The following is a 27,218-nucleotide window of genomic DNA, read 5'->3' on the forward strand; positions in this document are numbered from 1 at the left end:
TTTAAATCTTGGATCCAGCAGTGTGGAGAGTGACAGGACAGTTGAGCTCTCGAGGTTGTCAAACTTCTTTATGTGGGTTGCAGTGATATTCTGTCCAAGAATTGTTGCGGTTTGTGGTCTTCTGTATTACTTCCCCGGTTGCTTGAAATAACATCTTTACAAGTGGAATCACCATTAAACCTGACACTCTCTTCTCCTGGGACAGTTCCACAGTTGCTGCATAGAATGGAGAGAGCACTTGGAGACATGCTGTGATTGTTTCATATTCCTCAGAAGAGAGAGGATGAACATCTGTCTTAAGCAATGCCAGCGCTGCCCCGACTGTCTGCCTCTCATTATACAAACGCTGCAACATCAAAAAGGTGATGTTTCAGCGTGTGTCCACCTCCTTAATGAGTTCATCACTGCACAGTTCATTTGCTGTTGCACATGTTTCAGTTTTTATTTTCCAATAGTGCTTGACCTAAAATAAGTCACCACTTTTCGTGCCTTTGTGCACATATCTTCTAGGCCAGGCGTTTGTTCCAGGGATTTATTTAAAGTCAAATTTAATGCATGTGCAATGCAAAAAAACATGTCGCATGGCTAGTTTTTTCGCAGTGGAGACCATGTTTGCAGCAGCATCAGTAATCAGGCATTGAACCTTCCCCTCAAGTCTCTACTCCACCATCAGAGACCTCTGAGCAGCTGTGATGTCTTCAGCACTGTGGTCTTGGGGGAAAGGCAGTACTCCTAAAATTAAAGTGGCCATCTTCATATTATCCTGCACACAATGACAAGTAACTGCCAGATATGCATCCATATTGGTGGAGGTCCACATATCAGAGGTCCACATATCATACTGCCTCCACGCTCTGCAGTTGAGCCTTGGCTTTGGCCTCCTCCTCCTCATCTTTCTCCTCCACCATCTTCCTCAGAGAGTCTGGAAGGCAGAGTGTATGTGGGGTCAAGCATTCCCACAAACTCTTTGAAGCCTGGATCGTCCACAATGGTAAAAGTGTCATGTGTGAGTGAAGGAGCATTACCTCTCTCTAAAGCATCATCCTCCTCGGTGCAATGTCTTTAAAGATTTTGACGACCTCAGAATGATTTATTTGTATGTCTGCTGTAAGTCCCTCTCTTTTTCCTTTTCTTATTCTTTCCTTTCTATGCATTATGCGAGACCAACAGTATGAATAAAACTGCTTGGTTACATTACAAGGCACAAGGCTACTTTTTTTTGTTTGTCATTTAGCAAATAAATTACTGCAAGTTTTAATTACGTACCCTAATATAAATCGACACAATACTTAATATTCAGCTTCACTATACCGATAGATTCACATGCTGTACCGACATTAGTTGTGTGGTGGTCATGACCTCATATTGATTTGGGCTAGCGTCTAGCTTGTTAAGCAGGTGGGCAGTCGGCTAATGTATGCTCAGCTGTGTGGTGCTGTATGAGACAGCGTATTTCACAACAGAGACAAATAAGTGCAAGTTAAGGCTTGGCAACTGAGGTTTAGAGGGCAAACAATACACTCGACTGGATTTATTTATGTGTTACCTGGCTGGTGGGACAGGTGTCACTGCTACTGCAACGCACCTCAGTCCGTTTGTGTCCGCGCTTCACGTCAACAAAGCAAGGGAGGTGTGCGCTTCGAAGGAGGAGGGGGCGGGGCATATACGCGGATACACATGTTTAAAGTGGACCTAGACCGGAAGTTCCAATTAACGCTGTTTTTTAGTGTGTATCAGCGTCATTACCTTGTTTATGAAGCCCTGAAGGTTCTAAACAAACAGTTCAGCCACTGCTGAGAACGCTGTGTTTTATTGTAATCTCGGGCTCAGCGAGATCTCTGAAATTCCCGTTATGGTTACGTAAACAGTGGTTCTCCTGAACAGCAGATCCTCCTGCTCCAGACACTAGTCCGGGCACATCCGGTTGCGTAAATTGAACCGCAGAAGAAGAATAACGTCCGTTGTGGAGGTGTTTCACGAGCAACAGTGTCTTCTGACTCTGGGTCTGACTCTGGGTCAAAGTCATAAAAGGGACTGCGGCGGGGAGTCGTGACGAAGCTATTTTTAAACACTGTTAAAACAAGCATGCAAAAAACATGCATTAGGGTCTCTGTGTTAGCACGAGAGAGAAAGACCCTTGGGTGTTATTAACTCTTTCCAAGGGGTACAGTATTCAGTTGCAGGCGTTCAACGGGGTCAGGATGACTGCTGTAAAGGACCCCCTAAAGTCTTTGGCTCTAGAGCAAGAGTTCAGATCGATCGAGAGGGTTCTACTCGACGTATTTTCTTGTTCCAAAAAAGGACGGCGGTTTTCACCCCATCCTTGATCTCAGAAGGTTGAACAAGTTCATGAAAGTTCTTCGTTTTCGCATGCTTCGTAAAACATATGTTCTTCAGTCTGTCTCAGAGGCAGCAGGGGTTGTAGCCAATTCAGTGGTCTTGTCCAGTCTGTCCACAGACCAGTGGTCCGGATCAGCCGCCTTATGGTCTGTACCAGCACCTGGTTGTCCTCAGAGGGATTATGGTTCACAAGTGTTGATGAGAAAGATGCTTATTTTCATGTACCAATAGCACCCCACCACAGGCAGTTTTGCCTTCGGGGCCAGGCCTACCAGTTTTGCGTGCTCCTTTTCGGGCTATCACGTGCCAGGTGCATTGTCGCAGCACTTTCACCTCTGCAGAGCAGTGGTGTTCAGATCCTTCCTTACTTGGACAACTGGCTCATATGCTCCGCAACCCGCGAGCAGGCCATCCACGACACAACAATTGTGTAATGTGACCCAGTTTGGTCCTACTGTGAATTTTGTAAAGAGCTGTTTGGTTCCAAGCCAGTGAGTCGTGTTCATCGGGGTTATCCTCGGCTCAGTGTTGATGAAGGCCTACCCCTCCCCACAGAGGGTGGACAACATTTTCAGCGTAGTCTTTCGTGTGCAGAGAGGCACAAGGCTGACATACGGTCTGTTTCTCCGGCTGCTAGGAAAACTGACAGCAGCAGCGGCGGTCATTCCTTTGGGACTTCTCTCATTGCGTCTCTTGCAGGTGTGGATCAATGGGTTGGGCCTCGACCCCGGAGGCTCCAGGACAGAACTATGATGAACTATTTCTCCAGCGGTGTTCCTTTGGGCTCTTACTTTTCAGCAGGAGGTAGTGGTAACGCCTCCCTCTCGGGCTGCCGGCAGGATATGGTTTCTTCTCATCCGTCAGCTCCTCAACGGGGAGCCCTGGCCTCTTCCACTGAGGCAGGATCTTCTGTCACAGTTGGGGGGGAGCATTTGGCATCCTCACAAGGAGCACCTCCAGCAGCATGTTTGGCTCCTGAAGAGCCGGACCCATTCCTAAATTCATGTGATCAGGCTGTTGTCGAGACCATAACCAATGCTTGTTCCTCCTTGACTAGACTGCTGTACGCCAACAGGTGGAAACTCTTTTCTGTTTGGTGTGGTAATGAGAATGTGAACCCAGAGCGTTGTTCTGTGCCTGTGCTACTTAGGTACTTACAGAAGTTGTTAGAGGGCTCTCTGTCTCTACTGTAAAGGTATATGTGGCTGCTATCTCGGCTCGACATGCCCATGTGGATGGTCGATCTGTGGGCTCACATGTTCTTGTGAACAGGTTTTTGAAGAGTGCACTCCAGTTACGCCCCCCACATATCGTTCAGGGTGCCTTCAAGGGATTTGTTGGTCGTCCTGGAAGCCCTGTGTTCTCCTCCATTTGAGGCCCTGGAACATGCTGATCTCATGTGGCTTTGTTAAGCTTTTCTTCTTGCCATTACATCTACAGTGGGTTGGTGAGCTTCATGCTCTGTCCATGGCTGGGGACTGTTTGCGTTGGAGTTCTGATGGATGGGGGGTTACCATGTGGCCAAACCCCTCTTTCCTCCCTCAGAGGCTCTCTGCTTTTCATGTCAACCAACCTATCAGTTTGACGGCCTTTGCCCCTAAGTCAGGGGCTGGGGGGTCTACGTTCTGATTCCAGCTTACTCTTACTACTTACTCAAGGCTGTGCATCGTCTAAACAGAGGCTCTCGCATTGGGTTGTTGATGTCATTTCTCATGCCTACAGGCTTAAGGGCCTTCAGATCCGTCCTGTGAAACGTCACTCGACCAGAAGCGTCTCCACATCGTGGGCTGCTTTGAAGGGTGTTCCACTGAATGACATCTGTGCTGCAGCCGCGTGGGCTTCTTCCAGGGCTGTCTTGTCTGTTCCTTCGGTCTGCAATTTTGGTGAGTGCGGATTCCTCATGACTTTGTTGGTACAGGTCATCCAGGTATTTCATACCGTCTTTGGAGGTCAGGAAGAATGAAATAAAACGAGAATTACGGATGTAACTAAGGCTCGATGAATTCTGGATGACCGCCAGAGTTTGTTGTCAATCGGAATCTTGACGAGAAGATTCTGTAGAAGACTCTGGGTGCCAGCATCCTTTATACAGGTTGCTTGCGTCACCCAGGTCACGTGACTTTGATGGTATTATGTCTCGATCTGAGCATGCGCGTGATAGAGATCCAGGTATTTCATACCGTCTCTGGCGGTCATCCAGAATTCATAGAGCCTTAGTTACATCCGTAACTCTCGATATATGGACAGTGTGCAGTTTTGATAAAAGTTTCTCTCTCTGAGCCTTAGCATCGGTAATTAAAAGCTCAGTCTTGTCCTGTTTGAGCTGTAGGAAGTTTTCTGCCATCCAAGATTTGATGTATAAGATACAATTAAAAAGGGCATTGATTGGCCCTGTGTCATCAGGAGACATGGATATGTACAGCTGAGTGTCATCCGCATAGCTGTGGAAATTGATACAATGCCTCATGGTGACATGTCACGGTGGGAGCATGTACAGATTAAAATCTATGGGGCCTAAAATTGAGCCTTGGGGAACACCACACTTGATTTCATGGATCCTTTAGGAGCTTGCATCCAAACTTACAAGAAATGTTCTATCCGTGAGATAAGAACTGAACCATTGAAGGGCAGTACCAGAGAGGCCGACCAGGTGTCTTAGTCTGTTTAACAGAATCGGGTGATCGACTGTATCAAAAGCAGCATTCAGATCCAGTAACACAAGGTTTGTAAGCCTGTGTGAGTCCAAATTGCATCTGAGATCATTATTAATGCTCAAAAGTGCCGTCTCTGTACTGTGGTTAGTCCTAAAACCAGATTGAAATTTCTCAAGATGGAATTGTTATTTAAAAATGTAATTAGCTGAATAAAAGCAAGTTTTTCTAAAATTTTGCTTAAAAATGATAAGTTGGACACTGGTCAGTAGTTAAGTTAAGAACATTATGATCCAAAATTGTTCTTCTTCAGAAGGGGTTTCACTACTGCTGAAAATACCCGTCTGAAGAGAACAATTCACAATGTTAAGGAGCTCACCTTCAAGAGTCCATAAAATTTTTAAAAAGTGATGTTGGAATTGAGGAGGATAAAGCGGTAGATAATGGATGGATGGATGTTGGAATTGAGTCCTAAAGGCAGGTTGTTAATTTTACTTGGAAGAAAACTACCAAGTGTATCAGCATCTACTGAGGCAAAACTGTCCAGTGTTTCCTCAGGTAAAAACAAGCTTTCTGGTGAATTAAAAATAGTATTTGGATTAGATAAAATTGAAGATCTTATCAAATCAGTTTTACCCCTAAAGTGGTCTGCAAAGTCTTCACAAAGGGAGTCTGAAGGAGTGTTATGATTTCTGTTAAAATTAGGGTTGACTAAAAGATCAATAGTATTAAAAAGTATTTTTGGATTACTTTTGTGATCAGTGATAATGTTTGTAAAATAGATATTCCTTGAATTCCTGAGAGCAGTATTTTTATTTTTTAGTTGCTCACGGTATATTTGGTGGTGAATTGGCAATTTGTTTTTCCTCCATTTCCGTTCCACTATCCTGCAATTTCTTTTAAGTTTTTTGATGTGACAAAGGCATGAACTAGTTTTTTTTAGCGTCCTTTCAGAACAGAATGTTTCTAATTTTCATAATGTTCCGTAGGTGGAAGAAGGCTGTTCTGGAAATGGGTTTTACATGCAGAGGTTAACTGGACACTGGTTCAATGGATCGTAGGTGTGAAGGGTTGATTGTTGGCCCTGTAATTGTCTGGTGACTGGGTCAGGGTTCGGGTGTATAGTCCACCTTTCACCTGTCAGCTGGCATGGGGTCCAGCAGTCCCGTGCCCCTCATGTGGAGGATACAGTGACAATGGAAGGATGGCACTACAGTAGCTGATTTATATATATTACACAATTAATCAGAGGTGACAATCTTCCCATGAAATAAAGACCACAGACACTTCTTAGTCTTAGACAGGAAAACAATGTGAACTTCAGCCAAGGTTAGCTAACATTGTGTCTCTCATATCAGTTTCTCTGCTGCTGCTTTCAAAGACTTTCACTTTCATTCTCCATGTGGTGCAGACACTAAAATTAACCAAATGGGTTCAGACATTTAGTGTTTGTGCATGAACACAGTTGGGTGTTCATGCAGCTGGGTATAACACAGTGCTTAGTTTGATTTCAGTTCTTTCTAAAAATCTGGAAAACAAATCCCTGCAATATTTAACACACTCAAGGTCATCGTCATTGTGACATCTAGCATACATAACTTTTCAGTTATCTGTCCATCTGTGTGTGTTATTCGCATATCTCTCAAACCAATGCTCCGATTGATTTCAAACTTGACAGTTGTCTTGCTATGGGCATGAGAAAGTGACATTGTTTGGATAAGTAATGCAGATTTAGCACAGGAACTGCACAAGTTATCTACATTTTAGGAAAACTTCATCAGGTACCATCACCACTACACACCCTCCAGGGCCTGCTGGGTGTTCCATAGCTAATGATAATGATAACGGGTGTAGTTATATAATTTTAGTTTGCAATCCGGTACCCCAACCCTTTAGAAAACAATCATAAATAAATAAACTTCAACACTTTTCAATTCCATGTTTATTTGGCATCCAACAAAATCCACTAAAAGCTTTAAGAATTAACATTTTGCACCTTCACCAAAAAAACAATAATTTCTCCCACTAAAAATGTAAAACTAGAAGGTCAGGATTAATAAAACGCAAGCATCGGGGTTGGGGAGTGATTATACATGAGGTGAGTAACAGATACAGAGACAAGGCAAATCAACCAAAGCAAAAGTCTTTTCCTCTAGCTGCGTCTACAGAGGAAGAGACTGAAGAGAGTTTCACTGCACAACACTGAAGAAAAAAGAGTCAGACCTTCTCCTCCTCACAGCTATTATCACTTTTATCCACGAGACAAAAACAAAGTCTGCGTCATGGTTTCATCTGTGACATCACTTCCCTATTCATCAACCAAAGAACACTTTGATTACTCATTTCTACTTCAATTTCTTCTGATTCCAGGTTTCAGCTGAGCCTCAGGGATCTCAGGGACAAACCTACATTTGTCATCAATCCCGCTCATCTGTGTCACTCGCTGACCAATCAGACACAATCACAATGGCGCTGAGGGAAAAAAAAAGGTTAAGAGAAAACAGGTGTGGCTGTGGAAACACCCCATCCATCTGAGCATTTGCCCCCCCCACCCCGGTGAAGACCCACCCACAGCACATGGACTGTGTGATTCAGAGGGAAAGCGCTCACGGCCTGCTTCATCCTGCGCATCCTGCAGGTGGAGTTTGATTCGCCTCAGCAGGAAGCAGTGATGTTTATGGGTACAACTTGATAGTGAGCTATGCAGGTGAGGGGGGTAGGGATCTCCAAGTCGAGGGGGAGGAGGCCTTTGCCCTCCTTCCCCTCTCCCCATTCCACGCTGCTTTGCTCGATCAAACCCCTAAGAAAGGGAGGCGGGGCCCGCAGGCCCACTAAGCGTTGTGTTAGCCCGATCGCCGATGGTTGGGGGAGTGTGGATGCAGCGGAGCTGCGAAGTCGCTGCCCCAGTTTGGGTGCCCAGGAGTTTGGGAGGGCAGACTAAGCATCTGCTTCCCATTTCCTCCCCCCAGTGTGGCCTGGTGCTGCTGTTCCGACACCTCAGACCTGCTGGACTCTGGTGGATCTCCAAGCCTTCGCTGGACCAAAGACATGAAGCAGGATAGTGTTCACACCCAGGCAGTCCAGCCCTCGTACAGCTGGGCCAGGTTGTCCATGTTGGTGGCCTCCTTGATGACAAAGTCCACCTGAAAGGAAAGCAGACAGCAGGACACAAGCTCAGCATGTCATACATAAACTGTTCAACTTTGTCATTTTGAAGAAATGATTAATTTCTAAATCATTTTACTGAGCAGTTTGACCACTTATTCCCTCAACCTCTTTTTGGAGTCCCTGCTCGAAAATGACATGCCAAACTAAATTAACCTCTGCAGTTACAAGCTCTATGTGGATTATCTTGGTATCAAAATGAAGATAACACTTGTGAGATTCTACCAGAGGTGTAAGTTTCACTGTAGATGCCACTGTGTCAGAGTAAATATACATGGAACACAGCATAACTGAAGGATTTTTTTCTCTCGCCTAAAAAAATATTGCATTTTAAAGCAAATATCACCTTTAAAATATGCAGTAGGAGCTTAAAAACACATGGAGGTCATGTAACAACATGTGGACATGAGCTGTGCAAAGTCTGATGCTGTTGAAATGAAGCAGAGTGAAATTACAGAGGTTTTAGTAAAGAGATATCTAGGCGTTCTCTCTGTTATTAATAATTTGGTACCTCTCAAATGGCACAGATGGTGCCAAACTGTGCCATTTGAGAGGTACCAAATTATTAAAAACCCATTTAATTTTATTTACATGTCACTATTGGTCTAAAAAGAACTTGTTTTGAAAAAAAAAAAGTAGTATGATAACTCGCTGTAAATCGATGCTTCCTGTGTGGTGCGTAATAACAACTCTGTGACTCTGCAGCGTCTTCAGTTACACAGCGCCATAGCTCTGGCTTACCTTGGTCAATTAGGGTGATTGACAGCTCGTTTTAAACCTCTATACCGGTAAAATCAGACCCCGGTCTCCAAATGCGTGCGAATCACTTCATTAGTGAGTCAAAAGGATATAAATGCATATGACGCATTTGTGCGGACATTCGCCCTTCTCCTAATCAGAACGATGTAATGTCGCTCTGTAATGATCAATCAGACCAGGATTTGTTCCCAAAGCATGCTGGGAAGTGTAGTTATTCATTAGAAGTGGTTTTGTTCCGGTGGAAATAACTTGTTTTGATAAACAGCAAAGGTAAGACAACATTTCTGCTTGTATTTCTTGAAAGTCAGTTGTTGTTTTGCCCTTATTTTGGGGCTGGATCTGTGAATCTTGGTCGTAGAGTGATAAAAATGGTACCGTTGGAATCTATGGGTTCTCCGCTGTCCAGTCCATACGTGTTTCTTTTGTTTACATAATCATGCTGACGATCCGGTGCCGCTTTTCAATGTGCGCGCTGTAACTGTTTTTTTCACCTCCTGCTGGTTTGATCCGTCTGTGTTTTAACTGTGTTTCGTAAACATAAGAATGGTTTGTATTAGCTTTTAGCTGAGTTTCTGACCTTTCTGTGGGTATGCAGCATGTCTGTGTTTGTTAGTTAGATATGGTTTTATGACTCTTTTGTCGCCGCGTCTGACGCTGCCCCTGATCCCGGGGGCAACCGTGATCTAAAACTGTCAATTATGCCTCTCCAGTAAAGAGTCTGTCCACATCATGATTTATCAGTGTGCTCTCCTTATCTCCCCATGTGTCTCATATCAGTGCTCATCAGAATTTACTATTTTAGCTGAGTGTGATTTATTTTTCACTCATGTTGGTCTTAATGTCATGGACTTAGGATGGGTAACTGTGCTGAATACTTAGAGATACTTCAGTTTTCGTACTAATATTGCTCGTTTATGAAAGAGAGTTTCATAGAACTAAAGAGGGTAAGGAATCACCAGAGACACCACCATACCATATTATTATGACACTGCAAAACATGATATACTCACACAACAGCTCAACAGCTGAGAGTGAGCGCTTGACACCCTCTAGTGGACTGAAATGTAAATTGATGTTTTTTTATGCGAATCCAGTCGAGTTGTTGTGTGGATGTGTACTAGAGTTGTTCCGATTCCGATACTGCCGAAAATGCCGGCATCAGTATCAGCGATTCCTGGAGTCCAGGCACCAATTCAATACCAAGTAACTAATTAGAAATAGGAATCTGTTTACTGTTAGCTCCATTAGCTCTGACACAGTTCTTCTTTGTCGCTCTTAAAACAGTTGTGCTGTGCTGCCACCAGCAGCTGCTGTTTTAGAGGCATGAAGAAGAATTGACCAGCTGAGGAGCTAACATTGGCACATCATGTTGGTGGTTTGGCAGTATTTCACACTGGATGCTCCCACCAGTAAGACTGCGGCATACAACATATGCAAAGAAGCAATTTCGAGGGGTGGCACAAATGTTTGAATTTGAAGCTGCGTCACGCTAAAGAACACCAAGGAAAAGAAGGACCAACAGCCTCAGTGGCGCTGACGTGGTTCCCTGTGTCTCATTTGCATTTAAAGAGACAGGCACTCAAAAGTGAGTGTTCTGAACAGGGCTGTTTTGGCAGGTGATTGAACTGCTGTGGTGCTTCATCCTTGAGGTATTTTGACCAAAGCACTTAAGTTTTATCAAAGGAATTAATTTCTAGATTTATTTAGTTAAGTTGCTGTTGCACTACTCTTTTATACTATTCAATTTAAAAATACTTTAAAATATAAATGGCTTCCATTTGCTGTATTCATTCATGTTTTTAAAAGGGTTTAACCTGAGCCAGGTCTCACCACAATGATAATCATATTACAGTCATGCAGCAGTAGTATGTTTAAAAAAAGAAGAAGAAAAGAATGAAAATGACCAACACATTGGTATCGGTACTCTGTATCGGCCGATACCCACAGCACAAGTATCTGAATCGGGAGGGAATAAATGGTAATGGAACATTTCTAGTTTGTACCATCAGTTAAAAAATTATCAATACTTAGTCTGAAAAGCAATATATCTTTCACTGGACTGATTTTTCACCCACTCCATATCTTACAAAGAGGACAGAAACTACCTTGTCCTCCTGAGCGGACAGTGCCACAACTAAAGCATCTGAAAAATGCTGTGTAGAAGTACAACATAGATAAAGTAAATTAATGAACCAATCTGCAGACTCAGATATTAGCTGAGATGCTTGATATCGCTGTCATTTAATTAATTGGACTGCCTCTTTGAGAAATTTACAGTCAACAGTAGGATTTGAATGAGGTGTGGTGGGCGTTACCTGCTCTGTAACACTCATCCTCCTGTTGGGATCAATGTCTCTTCCTTCCAACTTGGCCTTCACTCTCTTCCACACACTGACAGCATAGGAGTTCCTCTCCTGAACAGCTGTAACACAGAGTTCGGCAGCTTTACAATCAAAGGCAGAGCAGTGATATTCTCTCAGCCTGAAATCAGTAGTGACAGGAGAGACTGTGCTACATAAAATATTGCACATCCATTGCACGGTCCAGTACCTCGTCCAGTTTTGGGGTCTCTTACAGCTCTCTTGGGGCTGGGGTTGAGGCCTCTGCTGTTCATCAGCAGGGTGCTGGGTGGGGTGTCAGTGGGCGTTCCAAGGTTGCGTGGCAGACCCTTGCGTGCATTCTGGGACATCGACTCCGGCTGTGTCTTCACCACACTGCACCTCACAGCTGAAGTCAAAGCACATGACAGACACACTTACGTTCCATTTAAAGTTTTATAAATGTCCCATGCCAGTTTCACTTTTAAAAATAACCATCATCAAGTAATAGCCATACTTGACCATAAATAGAAAAACACCCCAGATTAATATTCATTGATCAGGAGTGACAGGAAAATCATGGCAAATGTATAGAAAAGAGAGCATAAGAGGAAGTTCATACAATTACAAATTCAGACACAAAAAGGGTTTTTATAGTGTCTAATGGTAAAAAAGACGTTTAGAGACAGAATGTGACAGATGATGTTTAAATGTTTCACACACTTAAGTTCCACTCCTCTGCACACTAAGGTTTGGGGAAATAATAGTGAGTAGCCACCGCTTATATGGGTACTGTGAATGGTTGGCGGGGTGAGACATTTTAAGGATTTGTACGTACAGTAACCTCCATATCTAAGATCCTGTTTCTGTGTACGCTGACACTGGATCCAGGAAGTTCTTGCCAGACTAATAAAAAGTCTGACTGCTTCTGCATTGGTATAAGATGATTTAAGGATACCCTTTCGTCATACTAAACCTTGCCACTGAAATCAAGCTCACTCCATCCAGCTGCTGAGTCAAAAAGGCAGCTGTAGTGACTGCACGAGGAAATGAACATATGGGGTGAGAAAACTACAAATGTACCTGCTGCAAAACTCGTCTGTGCTGCAGAAACAGGACTGGCACATTCGCTTTCTCGGTCTGTCACCAGTGGAGAGGCAAAGCCCACCAGGCCATTGTACACACTATAGAGAAGCACACACACATAATTAATCCAGTATAGACATAACACAAGACAGTACATACTGTGCACTGTGTAAATGGGAGTACCTCTGGCTCTGGGAGTGCAGCTCCTTCAAAGTAGCAGGGATCTCCTCCAGCAGTTCCAGCTGCTCCTGGTTGCGAGGCTGCCCACTGGCCTGGACCACAGTGAATAAGACGAGCTGAATGTTGTCCTGCCACGCTTTGTACTCCAAGAGGAACTGACGCACACTGCCCTCGTATGCCACCTCTTCACCATCTGCCAATGCTGCCTCCTCATCCTGTACAACACAAGTACAATAGACAAATGGATCAGAATGAAACTGCATTAATAAAAAAATATAGATATGTGTAGATATATATATTTAAGTTTGAAGTCTTTTGAATAATGTTTTTCCCCTAATATCAGTATTTTTAAAGCTGCTAAAATAACTGCAAAACTTTTGTCCAGAAATGTACATTTCCTAAATATCAGGGTGGTGCAACCATAAACATTGGACTTTATTTTGAAGTCAAGAGACAATAGCTGTAAACTGAATGTTGAATCAGCCAGAGGAACCCCAGAGAACCTTGGGACTAAGCTAAAAGGTTTGTAGATCTCTGTCAAATACTGATAAAAATAACTACTTTCAACGATATGTAGGTTGGTACATTTTCCATGTCAGTGTGGTACAATCAATGTAAAACTAGAAAAAAAATATGTTATCATAAAACTCTTTATTTCTTAAAAAAATGTTCTGTGTGACCTTCATGACAGGGTTGAAAATAATGCTTGCATCTAAACAGAAGCTGTTTAATTTAAGTCTAGTTGCAATTGTCAGGTGGCACAACTGCAAGGAATGTCACTATATAATGCTATTCAAAGCTCTAAGGTTATCCATGACACTTCTAGAATGTTTATTAGTTTTGAATGGAAATATATTACACACTTTAAATCATTTTGCATGATAATTTGCACATTTTCGATGCCAATATCACTATCAAAATTTGCATGACACTGGTTAAGTATTAACAATGATCCAGCTGACAACTGTGCTTTGATTACGAACTACCCATGCTCCATGGACTTAGTCATAACATCTAGCACATATAGTTTCACCTGCTGGAAAGTTCTACAACAGTTATTATTACAGGGATTCCCCCAGTGCATTATAAGCCTGGTGGACTGCCAGGGTTTACTTGCCCCCCACCAGGCTAAGAGTTGTTGTTTATTTTAAATACATTTTTTTTATACACCACAAATTTTTCTAAACCAGGGATCAAGGCCACTGCGCCCCCATGTAATCGGCAAGCGCTCCCTTGTCCATGTGCTGATTGAAACTCAAGTCACACCATCAAATATGTCATTATTACGGTTACATTGTTCTTGTCAAAAAGATGTTAAATTTAGGGATGCACTGATAATTCGGCGGCCTAAACACAGCGAGTTCACTGTGGAATAGCACCTACTAAATGCTGGAACGTCTCTTTGCACTAAAGCGAAACTTGGCTGCATACGGAGCAGATTATGAACTCCCTGCGACATTGACTTCACACCAGAGAACATTCTCTCTGATTGAGCAGTTAACTAAAGAGATCAGCTCATCTGATGCATCTGTTATTCCTTTAATTGCAGCGCTAAAGTGTCTTCTACACAAAGATTGAGAACATGGAGTGAAAACAATGAAAAGTGAGCTCTGCTCTTTAAGAGTCTGTCACCACATTTTATTAACATCTACCCAGATGGGTACCCTGCACTTCATTGCGACTGTTCTCGATCCTAATCATAAAGATGTAATGTTATGTGAATTGTTTTTGATGGGTTAGGTTTAACTGATGTCTAAAACACATGTTACTATTTGAAATGAAAATGCATTTTTTTCAGCATATTTCATGTCATAACTAATGTGGTCAGGTGGTGCAACCATTATTTGTCAAGTGGTGCAACCAATTTAAACCAATAAATGATACTTCAAAGTGACCAAATGGTTTATAAATGTAATTAGGGTAGTTATTATACTGAATATATGAAATTGTGTATTTGTGTGATTATTTTCCTGTCTTTAAATGTAAAATTGGATGTTAAGGATGCTTAAAACCTGACCTTCAGAGACCAAAAATCTTAAATTATTGTAAAAAAAAACCCACAATGATAAAAAATAATAATGTTTATCTAGTGTAGACATCTTAAGGTATAGTTTCCAAATAATTAATTTTAAAATAAATATTAGTAATGTATATTTTTTTCTTATAAATAGTTTTTTTGTTGTGACGTTTAAGATACTGTTAAAAAATGAGTTAAAACAGTTAGAATAGTTGTTCAATATATGAGAAATGTTCAAACACATTGTTCTGGACTCAAATATGCATTACATCTATTTTGAAAATACTTAAATAACTTTTTAGAAGCTTTATTTGTCATTGACCCACATATATATACATATATCTACATATATATATGTACAGTACATATGCACACAGGTTGTTTCTCTGGGCCCATGAGAAGTTTTCCGGATGTTTGTGACTAGGGATGTCCTAATCGGATCACGTGATCACAAATTGGGGCCGATCATGTGACATTCACTTCACACCAGAGAATATTTTCTCTCTTTGAGCAGTTAACTAAAGAGATCAGCTCATCTGATGCATCTGTTATTCCCTGAATTGCTGCACTAAAGTGTCTTCTACACAAAGAGGTTGAGACCATGGAGTGAAAACAATGAAAAGCACGCTTTTAAGAGTCTGTCACCACGTTTTACTACTCAGATCCCCAGCACTTCATCGCGATGAGGGGCACACTCTATAATATATTATAATTGCAATGCCTTGACTTTAATGAGGTAAGTACACACAGTACCAGAGATAACAACAAAATAAGATTAAAATAATAATAATAATAATGATAAAAAATAAAAAAAATAAGGTGAATAAAATAAAAAATAAGGGACATCCTGGATCCGTTTCTTCGCTCTTCTTAATTTTTCGAATGTATAATAGAAGTATCAGATTGGGACTTGGTATCGGCAGATACTCAAATTCAAATGACATGAATCAAAAAAAAAATCAGGACAGCTTTTTTGATGACCACATCCTCTTCAAATATTATACGATTTACATGCGTTAGACATTGTTGGAAAGCTTAGAAATCACACTTTTAAAATCTGTAAATAACTCAAAATGTCCCGAGCGTAGTTGTTGTCGGTTTTGCCATGGCTGGTCATTTTGTGACAACACACTGTAAATACTCCAAATTAAAATATCTACTTTTAATGATCTGTATTACATGATCTTAAAATACCGGATTTTTTTATTATTATTACTAATAGCAGATAACACCTGGTTCATTTCTTTGTCTCTTTTAATGTTAAATGAAGGATAGGCATTGTTAGAAATAATTATTTATTTGCTATAACACAGATAATTAGGGGTTAAAATGAAAAAAGTGACTTTTTTAAAATATAATTTTGTCAATTCCATGTATTTTTGAATCAATATATATAAAATGTTTAGTGTATTTCACTAATTTACTTAATATAACAAATGATGATCATCAATGGAAGAGGCTTTAAAACCAAGACAAGTCATCACATATACTTTTATGATATGGCCATATATGTCCATATAATCCCCAGCTCTAATAACTAGATTTTTTTGCACATCACACACAGACTCACAAGACAAACGCGTCATGGCTGGGTGTTGGGTTTACCTTAGCCATGGCTCTCAACAGGTGTTTGACATCAGCCAGTTGCCGGTTGTGGTTGGAGAGAATGGTTTTAATGGAGTCGACCAGGAGCTGCAGTGTCTCACCACAGGACTCCAGCTGCTGCTCTCGCTCCTCCTGAGTTCTCCGCTCAATGCTCAGCTCTTCTTCCAGCTGCCTCTGGGCACAGCTCAGCCAATCAGGACTGCCGATGGGCAGATCCAACAATGGGGTCTGTACAGAGAGATTAAAAGACATATTTATGATAGAATTTTGGACCTGTGCCAGAAAAGTCAGGAGTTATATCCTATCATCCTGGCTTCTTAAACAAGGTTTATTCACTTCTCAAACCTAAAAGAAAGTAAACTGCACTAAAGCAAACAAGCAGTTTTAATTGAACTGAGCTCCATGTAAGCTACACTTGTTTTAATGCATGTCATTAATTCAGACAGAAAGAGCAGAAATAATATTTCTGCCCTGTAAAAAATTTCTGAACAGCAGCAGGAAAACATCAATTCACTCATCAATTCAGAAAAACAAAGAGTTTTAAAAAAGAAATTAATGAAAATATCTAAACCACCAAAAGAAAAAATTGTTAAAATTCTTAAAGCGATAGTTCGGAATTTTGGACAGAAGACCTATTTTCCAACTCAGCCGGTGTTATGGAGACGTTTAGTTTTCGAGTTCGCTGGTGCTATGGCTAGCGCAAGTCAATGGTATGTGCTAGCATGGCATTAAAAACACTCATTCATTTGTGTAGTGCTTCCTACATCCACTCGAGAGAAGGAGCCGGTGACGCGCAGAGCGCAGGCTCCCTGCAGGATTCCTGCAGGATCACCTTTTCGTGCACAGCTTCGTCTTTGTGACACTTCGACTTTTTTTACTCTTCATTTTTTTGTCGAGGTGTGCACGTGTCGATTTGTCGATCGATTTGTCGACAATAAAGTCCCATCCCTAGTGTTGACAGAATAATATTTAAAACAAAACTAACCTCGCATCGCATGAATTTTTGAGGGACTACTTTCTCAGCACTATACTTCCAGCAGCAGAATCAGTCCGCCACTACCGGAAGTATGACGCGCTGCTGCTGCTGCTGAGACATAAATCCTTCAAATTGCAAGGTTGGTTTTAATTCAAACATTCTATCAACACAGATATGTACATCGATAGTCTGCCGTTACAATTGATTTGCCTCGGGTGCACTGTGGAGTCAGTATGAGTGTTTCTAATGCCATGCTAGCACATACTATTGACTTGCGCTAGCCATAGCACCAGTGAACTCGGCAACTAGAAGAACTGAATGAAATTTCTTGAAAACGTCTCCAGACGTCTCCATCACACCGGCTGAGTTGGAAAATAGGTCTTAGTCCAAAATTCCGAACTATCACTAATACTTTGACATGGTGACATCAGATAATGATACAGGGCTTTCTATGGAATTGTATTCATCTACAAATGTGATCTAAAACATGAAGTGCAGTTGCTGATATGTAACACTTGTAGACTGTGTACACGATCAAAGGAAACCCACCAGTCTGTGTAGTAGTTGGAGCTCCAGTGCAGAAACTGCACTGCTAAACTGAGCAGCATAAGAGCAGGTTTGCTGGCAGCGTTTCAGGAGCTCAAACAGAGCTGTATCCATGTTGAGGGCCTCAGGAGATCGAGTTCGAAGACCTTCAAAGTTCAGGATGGTGGAACACAAGAAGGTGACCTAAAAAAAAGGACTGTGGTGTTAAAAAAGCCTCTTTTCCACTGATCAAAAAAACAAACCCAGGAACAGCCGTCTTGTGTCTGCATTGGGAAATTATGCTATGCATTCATTCCTGGGTCAAACAACTTCAAGAGATGACTCTGGCTCCTATTGGCAGTAAAGGTGCTAATTTCACCATCCACTGCCAAGAGTCTCCACTAATCCATCATTGCATTATGATGGAACATAAAGCAATGATACAGATATGTCCTACACTCAGTGCAACAGCATTCCTCTGTGTCACCCCCCTCACAATGCTGCACTTAACATTTAATTTCCCTAAAGTTACTGACACCTGACTAAAAGTTTAAGTGACGCTCCATGCATATAGTACACTGTTTGCCACGTTTGAGATACTGAACATGAGTCACCGCAGGAAAACAAAAACCGCGACAAACTGGCAAAGGAAAAGAAGGAAAAGGAGGTAAATGGAAGCTACGTTACCTGGCTGGTACGCTGATTCTCTCCAGCCACCATATTACGTTTCTCCCTGATGGTCATCTCAAAGTCCTGCAGAACTGGGGCCAGTGCTGGGTTAGCGCCACCAGCCCACTTCAGACGCTGTTCGATGCTAGCCTCCAGAGATGCTAGCTTCTCCTGAAGACACCAGCCAGTCACACAGGATATGAATGGGTGTGAGCATTAACTTAACCAGAACCCACAATGTAACATTGAGTGGTGCATAGTGTGTTTGCAATTAAATATCATTTTAGAACTTTGCTGTATTTGCTTGGTGACACAAATATGTACAGCCATGAAAATTTGGCATCATAACCAAATAAGGTGTGCACACTTATTTAAAGATGCGATATCAATAGAAACAGTGGTCCTTTAGTCAAGAGTAAAAATGTAGAGGTAACAATGATATTGGTTGTATACACAAAACCAAAAATGTGGCATTTTGAGATTTTTTTCACTTTGGCACATAGTTTTAGGGCTCCCAAAATGCTGGTTCCAGGTGGACAAAAAGCTGCTACACTACAGTACTTTTGCAGATTCACTTTAACGTGTACTTAATATTATACAGTAGTGTCTTTGTGTACAGATATTTAACTGATGAATGAGTCACATGGTTCCAACACAGGGTGGTGCAGATGGTGTTATACTGACCTGTATGGAAACGATTGCTCCCTCATCCTGACTCAGTTTGTACAGCTTCTTCTTCATATTGCTGAGGATGACGGAGCGAGGAGGGATGCTCACACTGATAGGCTGATTATTGGGGCTCAGAACATCCTCATGCTGCCACTAAAAGCACAAACAAGAGTTAATAAAGCTAATAGATTCAGTCAATCAAGAAACTTTAAATGTTCTATTCAGTGACATAACATGAACCAGTGGGATGAAGACCTTTAACAGAAATGACAAGTTCTGGAGTCAACAATGTCACTGTACACTTTTCTATCATGACATGCACCAGCAGAATTTTCCTGAATTACACTGAAATAAATTACATGGCGAGACAAAATATGACCAAAACACAGCCTGTGAGTTATAGGGAGGAAGGAAACCTTCTTAAAGAAATTAAAGCTGCTGATGAAATCAGTAAACTTTTTTTAATAATTTAAAAAAAATAAAAAATAAAATAAAACACTGAAATTATTAAACCTTTCTTGCATGTCTCACAGCACTTAGTAAAAATTTGAACACGAACACCTCCGCCTCCCGGGAGCGGCTTTGCGCATGCTGCAATCATTAGCAGCCTGGACACAGAGGTTAACGCTACTCTGACTATAGGCTGGGACGTGCTTTCACGCGAGAGTCTCCAGACACAAAAAGTCGGCAGATTTAGCGACAAAGTCTGCTCTGCGAATTATTTTATTCGGTCCGAATACTTTAAATGGTCATACTTTTATCATAATATGAGAATTAAATAATGATGAGTTTCAAAACCTGGTGGGTTTATCTTATGTCTGCCATGCTTACTAGGAGCAATTTAAGATTACAAAGGAAAAGTGTAAAAATGCAAGAAAGGTAAGTATAGCTTTAATCAGTTACCAAGGAAGGCTGCCATAATGTTAACATTTAGCTGAAGCATAGGCTGCAATCCCAGTGCAATTTCATCACATAATCACAATTATGAAAAGTGTTGAGTGACAGAGAATAAATGAGGCCTTAGCCTTGCGATAGTATGGAATTGTAATGTAGTACTTCTGCGTCTACCTGGAACATGGCCACGTGCAGCTGGCTCCTCTGCAAACTGGCTTTAGCAGTATCCAGGATGGCGTCCAGTCTCCTCAGCAGGTCCAGTTTCTTCCAGGCTGTGTCGTAGGAGGAGGCCAGCACCGTCGCTCTGTTCAGCAGCAGCTGAGAGACCCGGCCTGATGAAAGGCTCTGCTCTACTGACTTCTTACAGAGCTCATCCAGGGACACCTTCAGAGACAGACGGACAATAGATTAAGGGTGCTTTCACACCTACTGTGGTTCGGTTCGTTTGCATAGGTGTGAATGCAATCTCTGTACTTTCATGCGCACCAAATCAACCGCTTTATCTGCCCTACTTTGGTATGGTTCCTCTGGTGTGAAAGCAACCAAACCAAATGAGACGAAACGGTCTAGTTTAATGCATTATGGGGATGAGATACGGGATAACCCCGGATTTCCACCGGGTGCGTCAGTGCCTCAGAACCTCAGTGGCGTGGTTTTGCGCCGTTATCTGACCAGCTTCAATCCCCACCGGGCATGTTACAGCAGCTGATAACTCACTACATTGATTAACAAATATAGGATATATACTGCGGTTTGAATCCCACAGAATGGCAATATTGTTACATGCAGCAGTGACACAGTCAATTGCGTTATTTAGTCACAAAACCACCCAGAAAATGCACAATGATACAAGTGAACATAGGCGTCAGATACGCCGGGACATGTCCCCAGTGTCACAGTTGTGAGGCGCACGATGAAGTTTCTCCATGTCATCACACGTTTTTTTTTATATAAAGAGCTGAGACATTTGTTGCAGCCAGGTCAAGGATATTACAAAACACTGTTACTGGACATCGGCGCGTGGCTGCTTAAGCGAAAGCAGCTTGAATTGTAGCTGTGTCTGGTTTTCCCCACCTGTGATGGTCACAGCTGTGTGGACAGTGATCAAAATGCAGACATTTGTTGCTTGTTTTGCCCTGGTTGACAGTGAGTGATGCGTTGTCACTTTTCAGCACCTGTGTAGTGAACAGCGGCATTTGCTTCTTTACGCACGGGAGAAGCTCTTCTGACTCCATCAACCAGGCTTGTTTTCTTGGCTTGTGATGTTTTTGCCAACTCCAGTGAAGTAAAAAAAGTGATGTCCCTGCCCTTTCCTGTGTTAGGCTCCACCATGCAATACCAACACCACACCGTCTCTGAGCCTCTGAAGATGTGCGTAACCATGTCTTCAGGTGGCGCAGAGTAGAAATGTCCTCTCTGATGATTACTGGGAGCGAGTCGCTGAAGACGTCTCTGTGACAATTTACATTTTGGGGTCATCAGTGCTGCAGCACCCCCAGCACCCCTACTTCCCGTGGTACTGCTTGCCAGCCGTATTCACACAAGAAGCCGCGGCGCGCCTGGTGGAAATGCTCTCATTGTGTGCGGCAGCAATTAGCTCCGGTGACCACGGCGCTAATGTGCCCGGTGGGGATCGGGGGTTAGTCCGGTTCAGGTGCCGATAGTCTTCGCGGTCTATTTTGGTTCCTTTAGAACTATGGATATGTGAAAGCAAACCATACCCACATCTGTTTGCTACATTGTAAACTGTTTCTGACTGACGTGGACCAAAGCAATCGAACTATAGGTGTGAAAGCACCCTAAGACACTGTAGAGCTGGGGTGGTATGGCCTGACATGAATCCGAGATGCTCAAAAAGATGTTTTTAAACTGCTCATCTCTCACACCAAAGTCCTTGGAGATATTGAGTAAGTAATAATAGGTTGTTGTTAATCAACTGCTGCCTCCATGATGAAGTCCAAATGTGTTATTTTGGGACTTGTGTGTTTTCTTTACTCTGATTAACCCAAGTGAAGAAAACCTGTACCAAACGAGGCAGTATTAGGGTGAGCATGCAAATACTTTATAAGGTTAGCCCCTTGGTAAGACTCAAACAGTTTTAGCATGGGTGGATTTAAAAAAAAAAAAAAAAAAAAAGAAGACAAAAGATTTGAATTAGTGTTTGTGTGTTATGTGCAGTTGCTTCACTGAAAAGATGTATCCAGCACTTCAATAACACAGAATCTACACACTGGCATTTATATACACATGTACACATCCTACCTTGCTGTCTGCACCAAAGTCTTTAGCCTCCACCTGGGTGATGACGTCCAGCCCGAGGGCAGACATTGTGCTACAGATGACCAAACCAAGGGCTTGGCTGGGCAGACCCATGAGCATCTGTTGGAAAAACTCTGCTGTGAAGGCCTTGATGGGGTAGGTCATCTGCTCCTCACTCACCACTGCCACCCCTGACCCTGTGGAGCTGGGCCGTTGGTACAGTGGCTTTCCAAGACCAACTGGCCCATTTGCGGGCAGCACGTCCTCAGCCGTGGGACACGTACCTGCACACATGAGTTCCGTCACATACTGTCTGAGAAGTGCTCCTATGCAACTTGATTCAGAATAATACATGACAGAAATATAAGAATAAAAGAAGGTCAGATGGGTTCATCTTGATGGCGTAAGCCTGAGTCATTCTTTCCAGATCCACATGTGCACAGAGACCGTTCAACGTAGGGCTGGGCAATATGTCAATTTATCCTGACATGAGATATGGGCTTAGATTTTAGATACCGTAAAAGAATGATGAGAACGAATTTGTGTGTGACTTTTCAAGGTTTCGAAGTATGTTGCATTGATAATCATGAATTATTATATTGTGAAATACACACAAAATATATTGATAAGAAAAATACATGAAATTGACAAAATGATATTCAAAAAAGTGACTTAATAATTATTTGATGTTAAGCCTAATTATTTGTTTTATAGCAATATTTGACCATATTTATAGTCAATTTCATTGTTTCAAACAGCCCGGAACTTCATTTAACATTAAAAAGCTAAGAGTATTTTAAGATCATGTAATTGAGATGATAAACAGTAGATATTTTTATCTTAGAGCATAAACATCTTAAAAGAAAACTTTTCATGCATACAGAGAAACAACCTGTGTGTAAATCTTTCCCCATATCAACAGTTAGTGGCACAGTTTTGGTCAAAAGAGACAATTAAAAAGGGCTGTTACCATGGAAACTTGCTTGAGGGTATATGATGAAGTCCACCAGTGCCCACACATGTACCATTCAGCACAAAAGTATGAGGACTCACAGAGGAAGTACAAATGAGGGTGATTTCCTGATGAGTAAACTCTGCTACTGGAATGGTATATGAGATTGACTATGTGTAGAATGCTAGACTGACACAAAACCTAATTTAAGTTTGAACAGAAGTGTGGGCTAGTATGGAAATTTGAAGCAGATCTACACAGATGCAGAGTACATTAACTGTGACTCAGCCCTTAGAATAAATGTAGAAATGAAGAGCTCTCACCGGACAGAGTCTGAGCAAAGGAGGAACAGAGCCTGAAGAAATCTTGGATGGTTTGCAGTCTCTTGAGAAAGAATACTTCTTTCATCAGCTGCCACTGGTTTAGGCTGTCAAAGAAGTGGAGCTGAGAGGCCCGAGCCTCCCTCAAAACGTCAACCTTCCTCCAGGCTGGTGGCATTTCCAGAGAACTCAGCTGAGGGTGAGATAGTTTTGTATTGATAGTTTTGCATCATTTGTAACAAAAATAAATAAATATAATAACTGCTTGCGAATACGTGTATTTATTTGGATATAGGGCTGGGCAATTCATCGATTTTAAATCGAAATCGGAATTTATTTGTTTGGACGATGTTAAAATTTTTATATAAAAAAATAACTGCGCTCACTTAAATCACTTAAAAGGACTTAACAATCCTAAAAATGTAGGTTAATCTCCGACAAATTACTAGGGGAATGTTTAAAATAATATATTAATATCAATATTTAACAGGAGTCTGATCTGGGACCAGTATCACACTTCTGCTGTATTTAAAAACTGAAAACAACTGCTTTACAAGTCACGAGTGTAAAACTTCATTCATTTGCATAGTTATAATAATAAATATATTAATGATTTTGTATTTAGTAGTTTAGAAAAAAAAGAAAAAGAAAACCGGATCTGGTATAAACAAATCGGGGATTTTATTTTTAGGCCATATCGCCCAGCCCTATTTGGATGTTAGTGAAATGATACGACAACTGCTGTGACAGTAGTCTCGGAACATTCATTATCTATAGCTAGGGTGCAGTGCTGAATAAAGCCATCTGGTGGTAGCAGAGGTCAAATAACATAATGCAGAGCTAGATGCAAAACTAGATCAACAAGTCCACAATATTAAATCTAATTTTCTTGAGTAATTGTGAGGCCAAATTAAATAGATGATTAAAGTTCCTGAGTGTGACAAAGTATATAATTCATTGATCAAACGTGTGAAATAAGTGTTTTTTTTTAAATAATTAAAACAAGGTCTTTGACTTCTCAGCCATTTTAATGTGTTATTTGCTTCCCCTTAGCAAGTAAACCATTAAAGTGAATAATTTTGGGTTGTGGACAGAACATTTCCAGGTTTGGGAAACATTGTTCAACATTTTATGGACCAAACAACAAATGGATTAATACAGAAAATAATCAACAGATTAATTGATTATGAAAATAATCGTTAGTTGCAGCCCAAGAGTAATTTTCTTTAAGTTACCAACATCAACCTTTATCACATAAAGTGATTTTAAGGCGGGATGAACATAGTGTAGAAATGTACTTAATGCAAAAGAGTGGAAAAACTAAAAAAAAGACACATTAAGTAATTAAGTACACACAAAACAGGAAAGACCAAACAGTACATTCTGTCATCAATCATACATCACAAAATGTTGGTTACCTTCTCTGTGAGCTGTGCAAAGGCCGTCTCTAGCTGGCTGAACATGCCATCAAAGGCTACCAGCAACATTTGACCTGCAGTCATCTTTGGTGTCTCCTGGCCTGGTCCATCTATGCTGCGAGGCTGGATCAGCTCAGAGTACTGAGCACGCAGCATCCTGAGCACATGAACACACCATTTTCACACATTTCAGGAATCTTTAAAATGTCCACTATAAATATCACATATACAAGAACAACCACCATGTGAGAATTGCAGTAAACGTGTCTAATCATTTATGCAGTAATCCAGTCAATTATTTTGCTGGAATGAAATTTTACAGTTGTGGCTTACATTGAGAGTTTCTTTTCCGCTCCAGCTTTTATGAATCTACTCTCTGACCAAACTCAAATGTAATTTACTCAGTGGTTTGACTACTTCTGCCCCAGTTCACACTGTATAATTGTGGTTCCATTCTGAATAGATTTCAGTGTAATAAGAATTACACTGATGGAAATGTGCAGAGTTACAGCAGCGAAAATAAGTTAGAAAATAAAAATAAGGCAAGGAAATGGCTATATACAGTATATACAAGTAAATAGGGCACTCAGGGAAGACAGAAAGCGCACACACTACTAAGCGCGCGCATACACACACACACAAGTTTTAGAATACCCCAAATGTTCCTTTTTCTATTGAAATTCAAGCCATTCAAGTCCAATGAATAGCTTGAAATGGTAAAAAGGTAAGTAGTGAACTGCTAGAGGTTAAAAATTAAAAGGTAAGGTTACCCAAAAACGAAAAGAAAAAAGTCAAGGTGTCAGTGAGTACAGTTTCCTTCACCATCAAAAGGCACTCAAAAACTGGGAGAAACTCTGACAGGAAGAGGTCTGGCAGAGCCAAAGCCACAACACAATCAGAAGACAAGTTTCTGAGAGTCAACACACACACACTGTATATAAATAATATATTTGATGTGAGGAGTGTAGCATTGGCTTAGAATTTGTTCAATCAATTCCATCTCTGATTCCATTCAATACCACCACACAATAATAGTAGCTAATGACCTGGAGATGTGGTAACAGTGGTTGTGGCCATCATGCTCCATGCCAGTGGTGGCCTGCAGACCGTCTACAAGGCCCTGAACACCAAGACCATCAGAGCACTGCTCCACCAGCTGCTCCAGTTCTGCCAACATGGATTCCAGAGTGGGCTCTCCTTTGATCATACAGTGTAAAGCCTCGGGGAAGATGATCTGACGGAAGTTGGTGTTCAGTTCCTGCAGATAACAGGGAGACATAAGTTTCTTGTTTTCATCCACAGGACACAATTCATGTAGTTGTAAAAAACATCATTGTCATTGTGTTAAAGGTTTACCTGTAAACAGGTGTACACAGCATTGGCCAGGTACATGGCCTGTGCTGTAGCTGAAGGTGCAGGCAGATCCAAGTCATGTGGCAGAAGTGGGCACCGTTGGAGCAGTGTTGTCAAGGCACTGACATTTCCAATCATACTGCAAAGTTCCTCCAAAAACCACGCGCCATCCCGAGATGTCAGGTCTACCAGCTTCTCTCCGGCGCTGGCTGCTGCCCCCTCCATTACCAGGTTACGCCTGGAAAAGGAATACAACATGGTCACATTGTCTGTTCTTCCTTTTGCCAGTCCTACTGCACAGCTATAGAAGCATATTATTGCCAACACATCAGAAAAGTAATAACAGATCAGTGTCAAACTACACTCAACAAAAATATAAACGCACAAAGAAAAACTTGTCGTTATTGTTATGTGACAAAACAGAGTAACTATCCAAAAAGTAGAGGGGGGATAGTCGACGACTACTAATGCTCCGCGCTGAGTCCATGCGCCCACATTTTTATACCAATTTTAAAGCAAAATTTGCATAGGCAATGAAGGCCACTTTGGACATGTGGTGTGCATCGGTGACCTTGGAAATAGGTTGAGGTTACCGATCTTCGAACTTGTTCAAGATACTTGTAAGAGGCATCCACAGTGCTAGTTTGGCAGCAAAACAATAAATATTTGTCAAGTTATCGCGTTGACAAGCTTGAAAAGTGCCGGTTTTGGCTATTTTCCAAGTTACAAGTGCAGCTGTGACCTTGGAAAGTAGGTCAAGGTCACCCATCTTCGAACTTGTTCAAGATACTTGTAAGAGGCATCCACAGTGCCAGTTTGGCAGCAATACAATAAATATTTGTCAAGTTATCGCGTTGACAAGGTTGAAAAGTGCCGGTTTTTGGCTATTTTTCAAGTTTCAAGTACAGCTGTGACCTTGAAAAGTAGGTCAAGGTCACCCATCTTCGAACTTGTCCAAGATACTTGTAAGGGGCATAGACAGTGCCAGTTTGACATCAATATGTCGAATATGTGTCAAGTTATCGTGTTGACAAGCTCGTAAAGTGCCGTTTACACATTTCT

At 41.6% G+C, this 27,218-nt stretch overlaps 1 protein-coding gene across 1 annotated transcript in view; it reads right to left on the minus strand.

The window, feature by feature from the left end:
* Window positions 1–6,990: 6,990 nt before the first annotated feature.
* smg1 (SMG1 nonsense mediated mRNA decay associated PI3K related kinase) overlaps window positions 6,991–27,218 on the minus strand; it is a gene marked incomplete at its 5' end in the record, with an annotated part of 89,086 nt that continues 68,858 nt past the window's right edge. Inside the window, 15 exons of the mRNA XM_083896770.1 lie at window positions 6,991–8,134; window positions 11,231–11,337; window positions 11,466–11,642; window positions 12,317–12,417; window positions 12,503–12,714; window positions 16,122–16,349; window positions 17,647–17,826; window positions 18,310–18,462; window positions 18,976–19,113; window positions 20,029–20,238; window positions 22,117–22,397; window positions 23,389–23,578; window positions 24,804–24,960; window positions 25,850–26,061; window positions 26,160–26,394. Of these exons, the coding sequence (XP_083752896.1) occupies window positions 8,057–8,134; window positions 11,231–11,337; window positions 11,466–11,642; window positions 12,317–12,417; window positions 12,503–12,714; window positions 16,122–16,349; window positions 17,647–17,826; window positions 18,310–18,462; window positions 18,976–19,113; window positions 20,029–20,238; window positions 22,117–22,397; window positions 23,389–23,578; window positions 24,804–24,960; window positions 25,850–26,061; window positions 26,160–26,394 (2,659 nt within the window). The 3' untranslated portion in view covers window positions 6,991–8,056. The remainder of the gene's footprint in view (window positions 8,135–11,230; window positions 11,338–11,465; window positions 11,643–12,316; window positions 12,418–12,502; window positions 12,715–16,121; window positions 16,350–17,646; window positions 17,827–18,309; window positions 18,463–18,975; window positions 19,114–20,028; window positions 20,239–22,116; window positions 22,398–23,388; window positions 23,579–24,803; window positions 24,961–25,849; window positions 26,062–26,159; window positions 26,395–27,218) is intronic.

The sequence above is a fragment of the Microchirus variegatus genome (genome assembly GCF_963457635.1).
Source record: "Microchirus variegatus genome assembly, chromosome: 10".
NCBI classification, from domain to species: Eukaryota; Metazoa; Chordata; class Actinopteri; order Pleuronectiformes; family Soleidae; genus Microchirus; species Microchirus variegatus.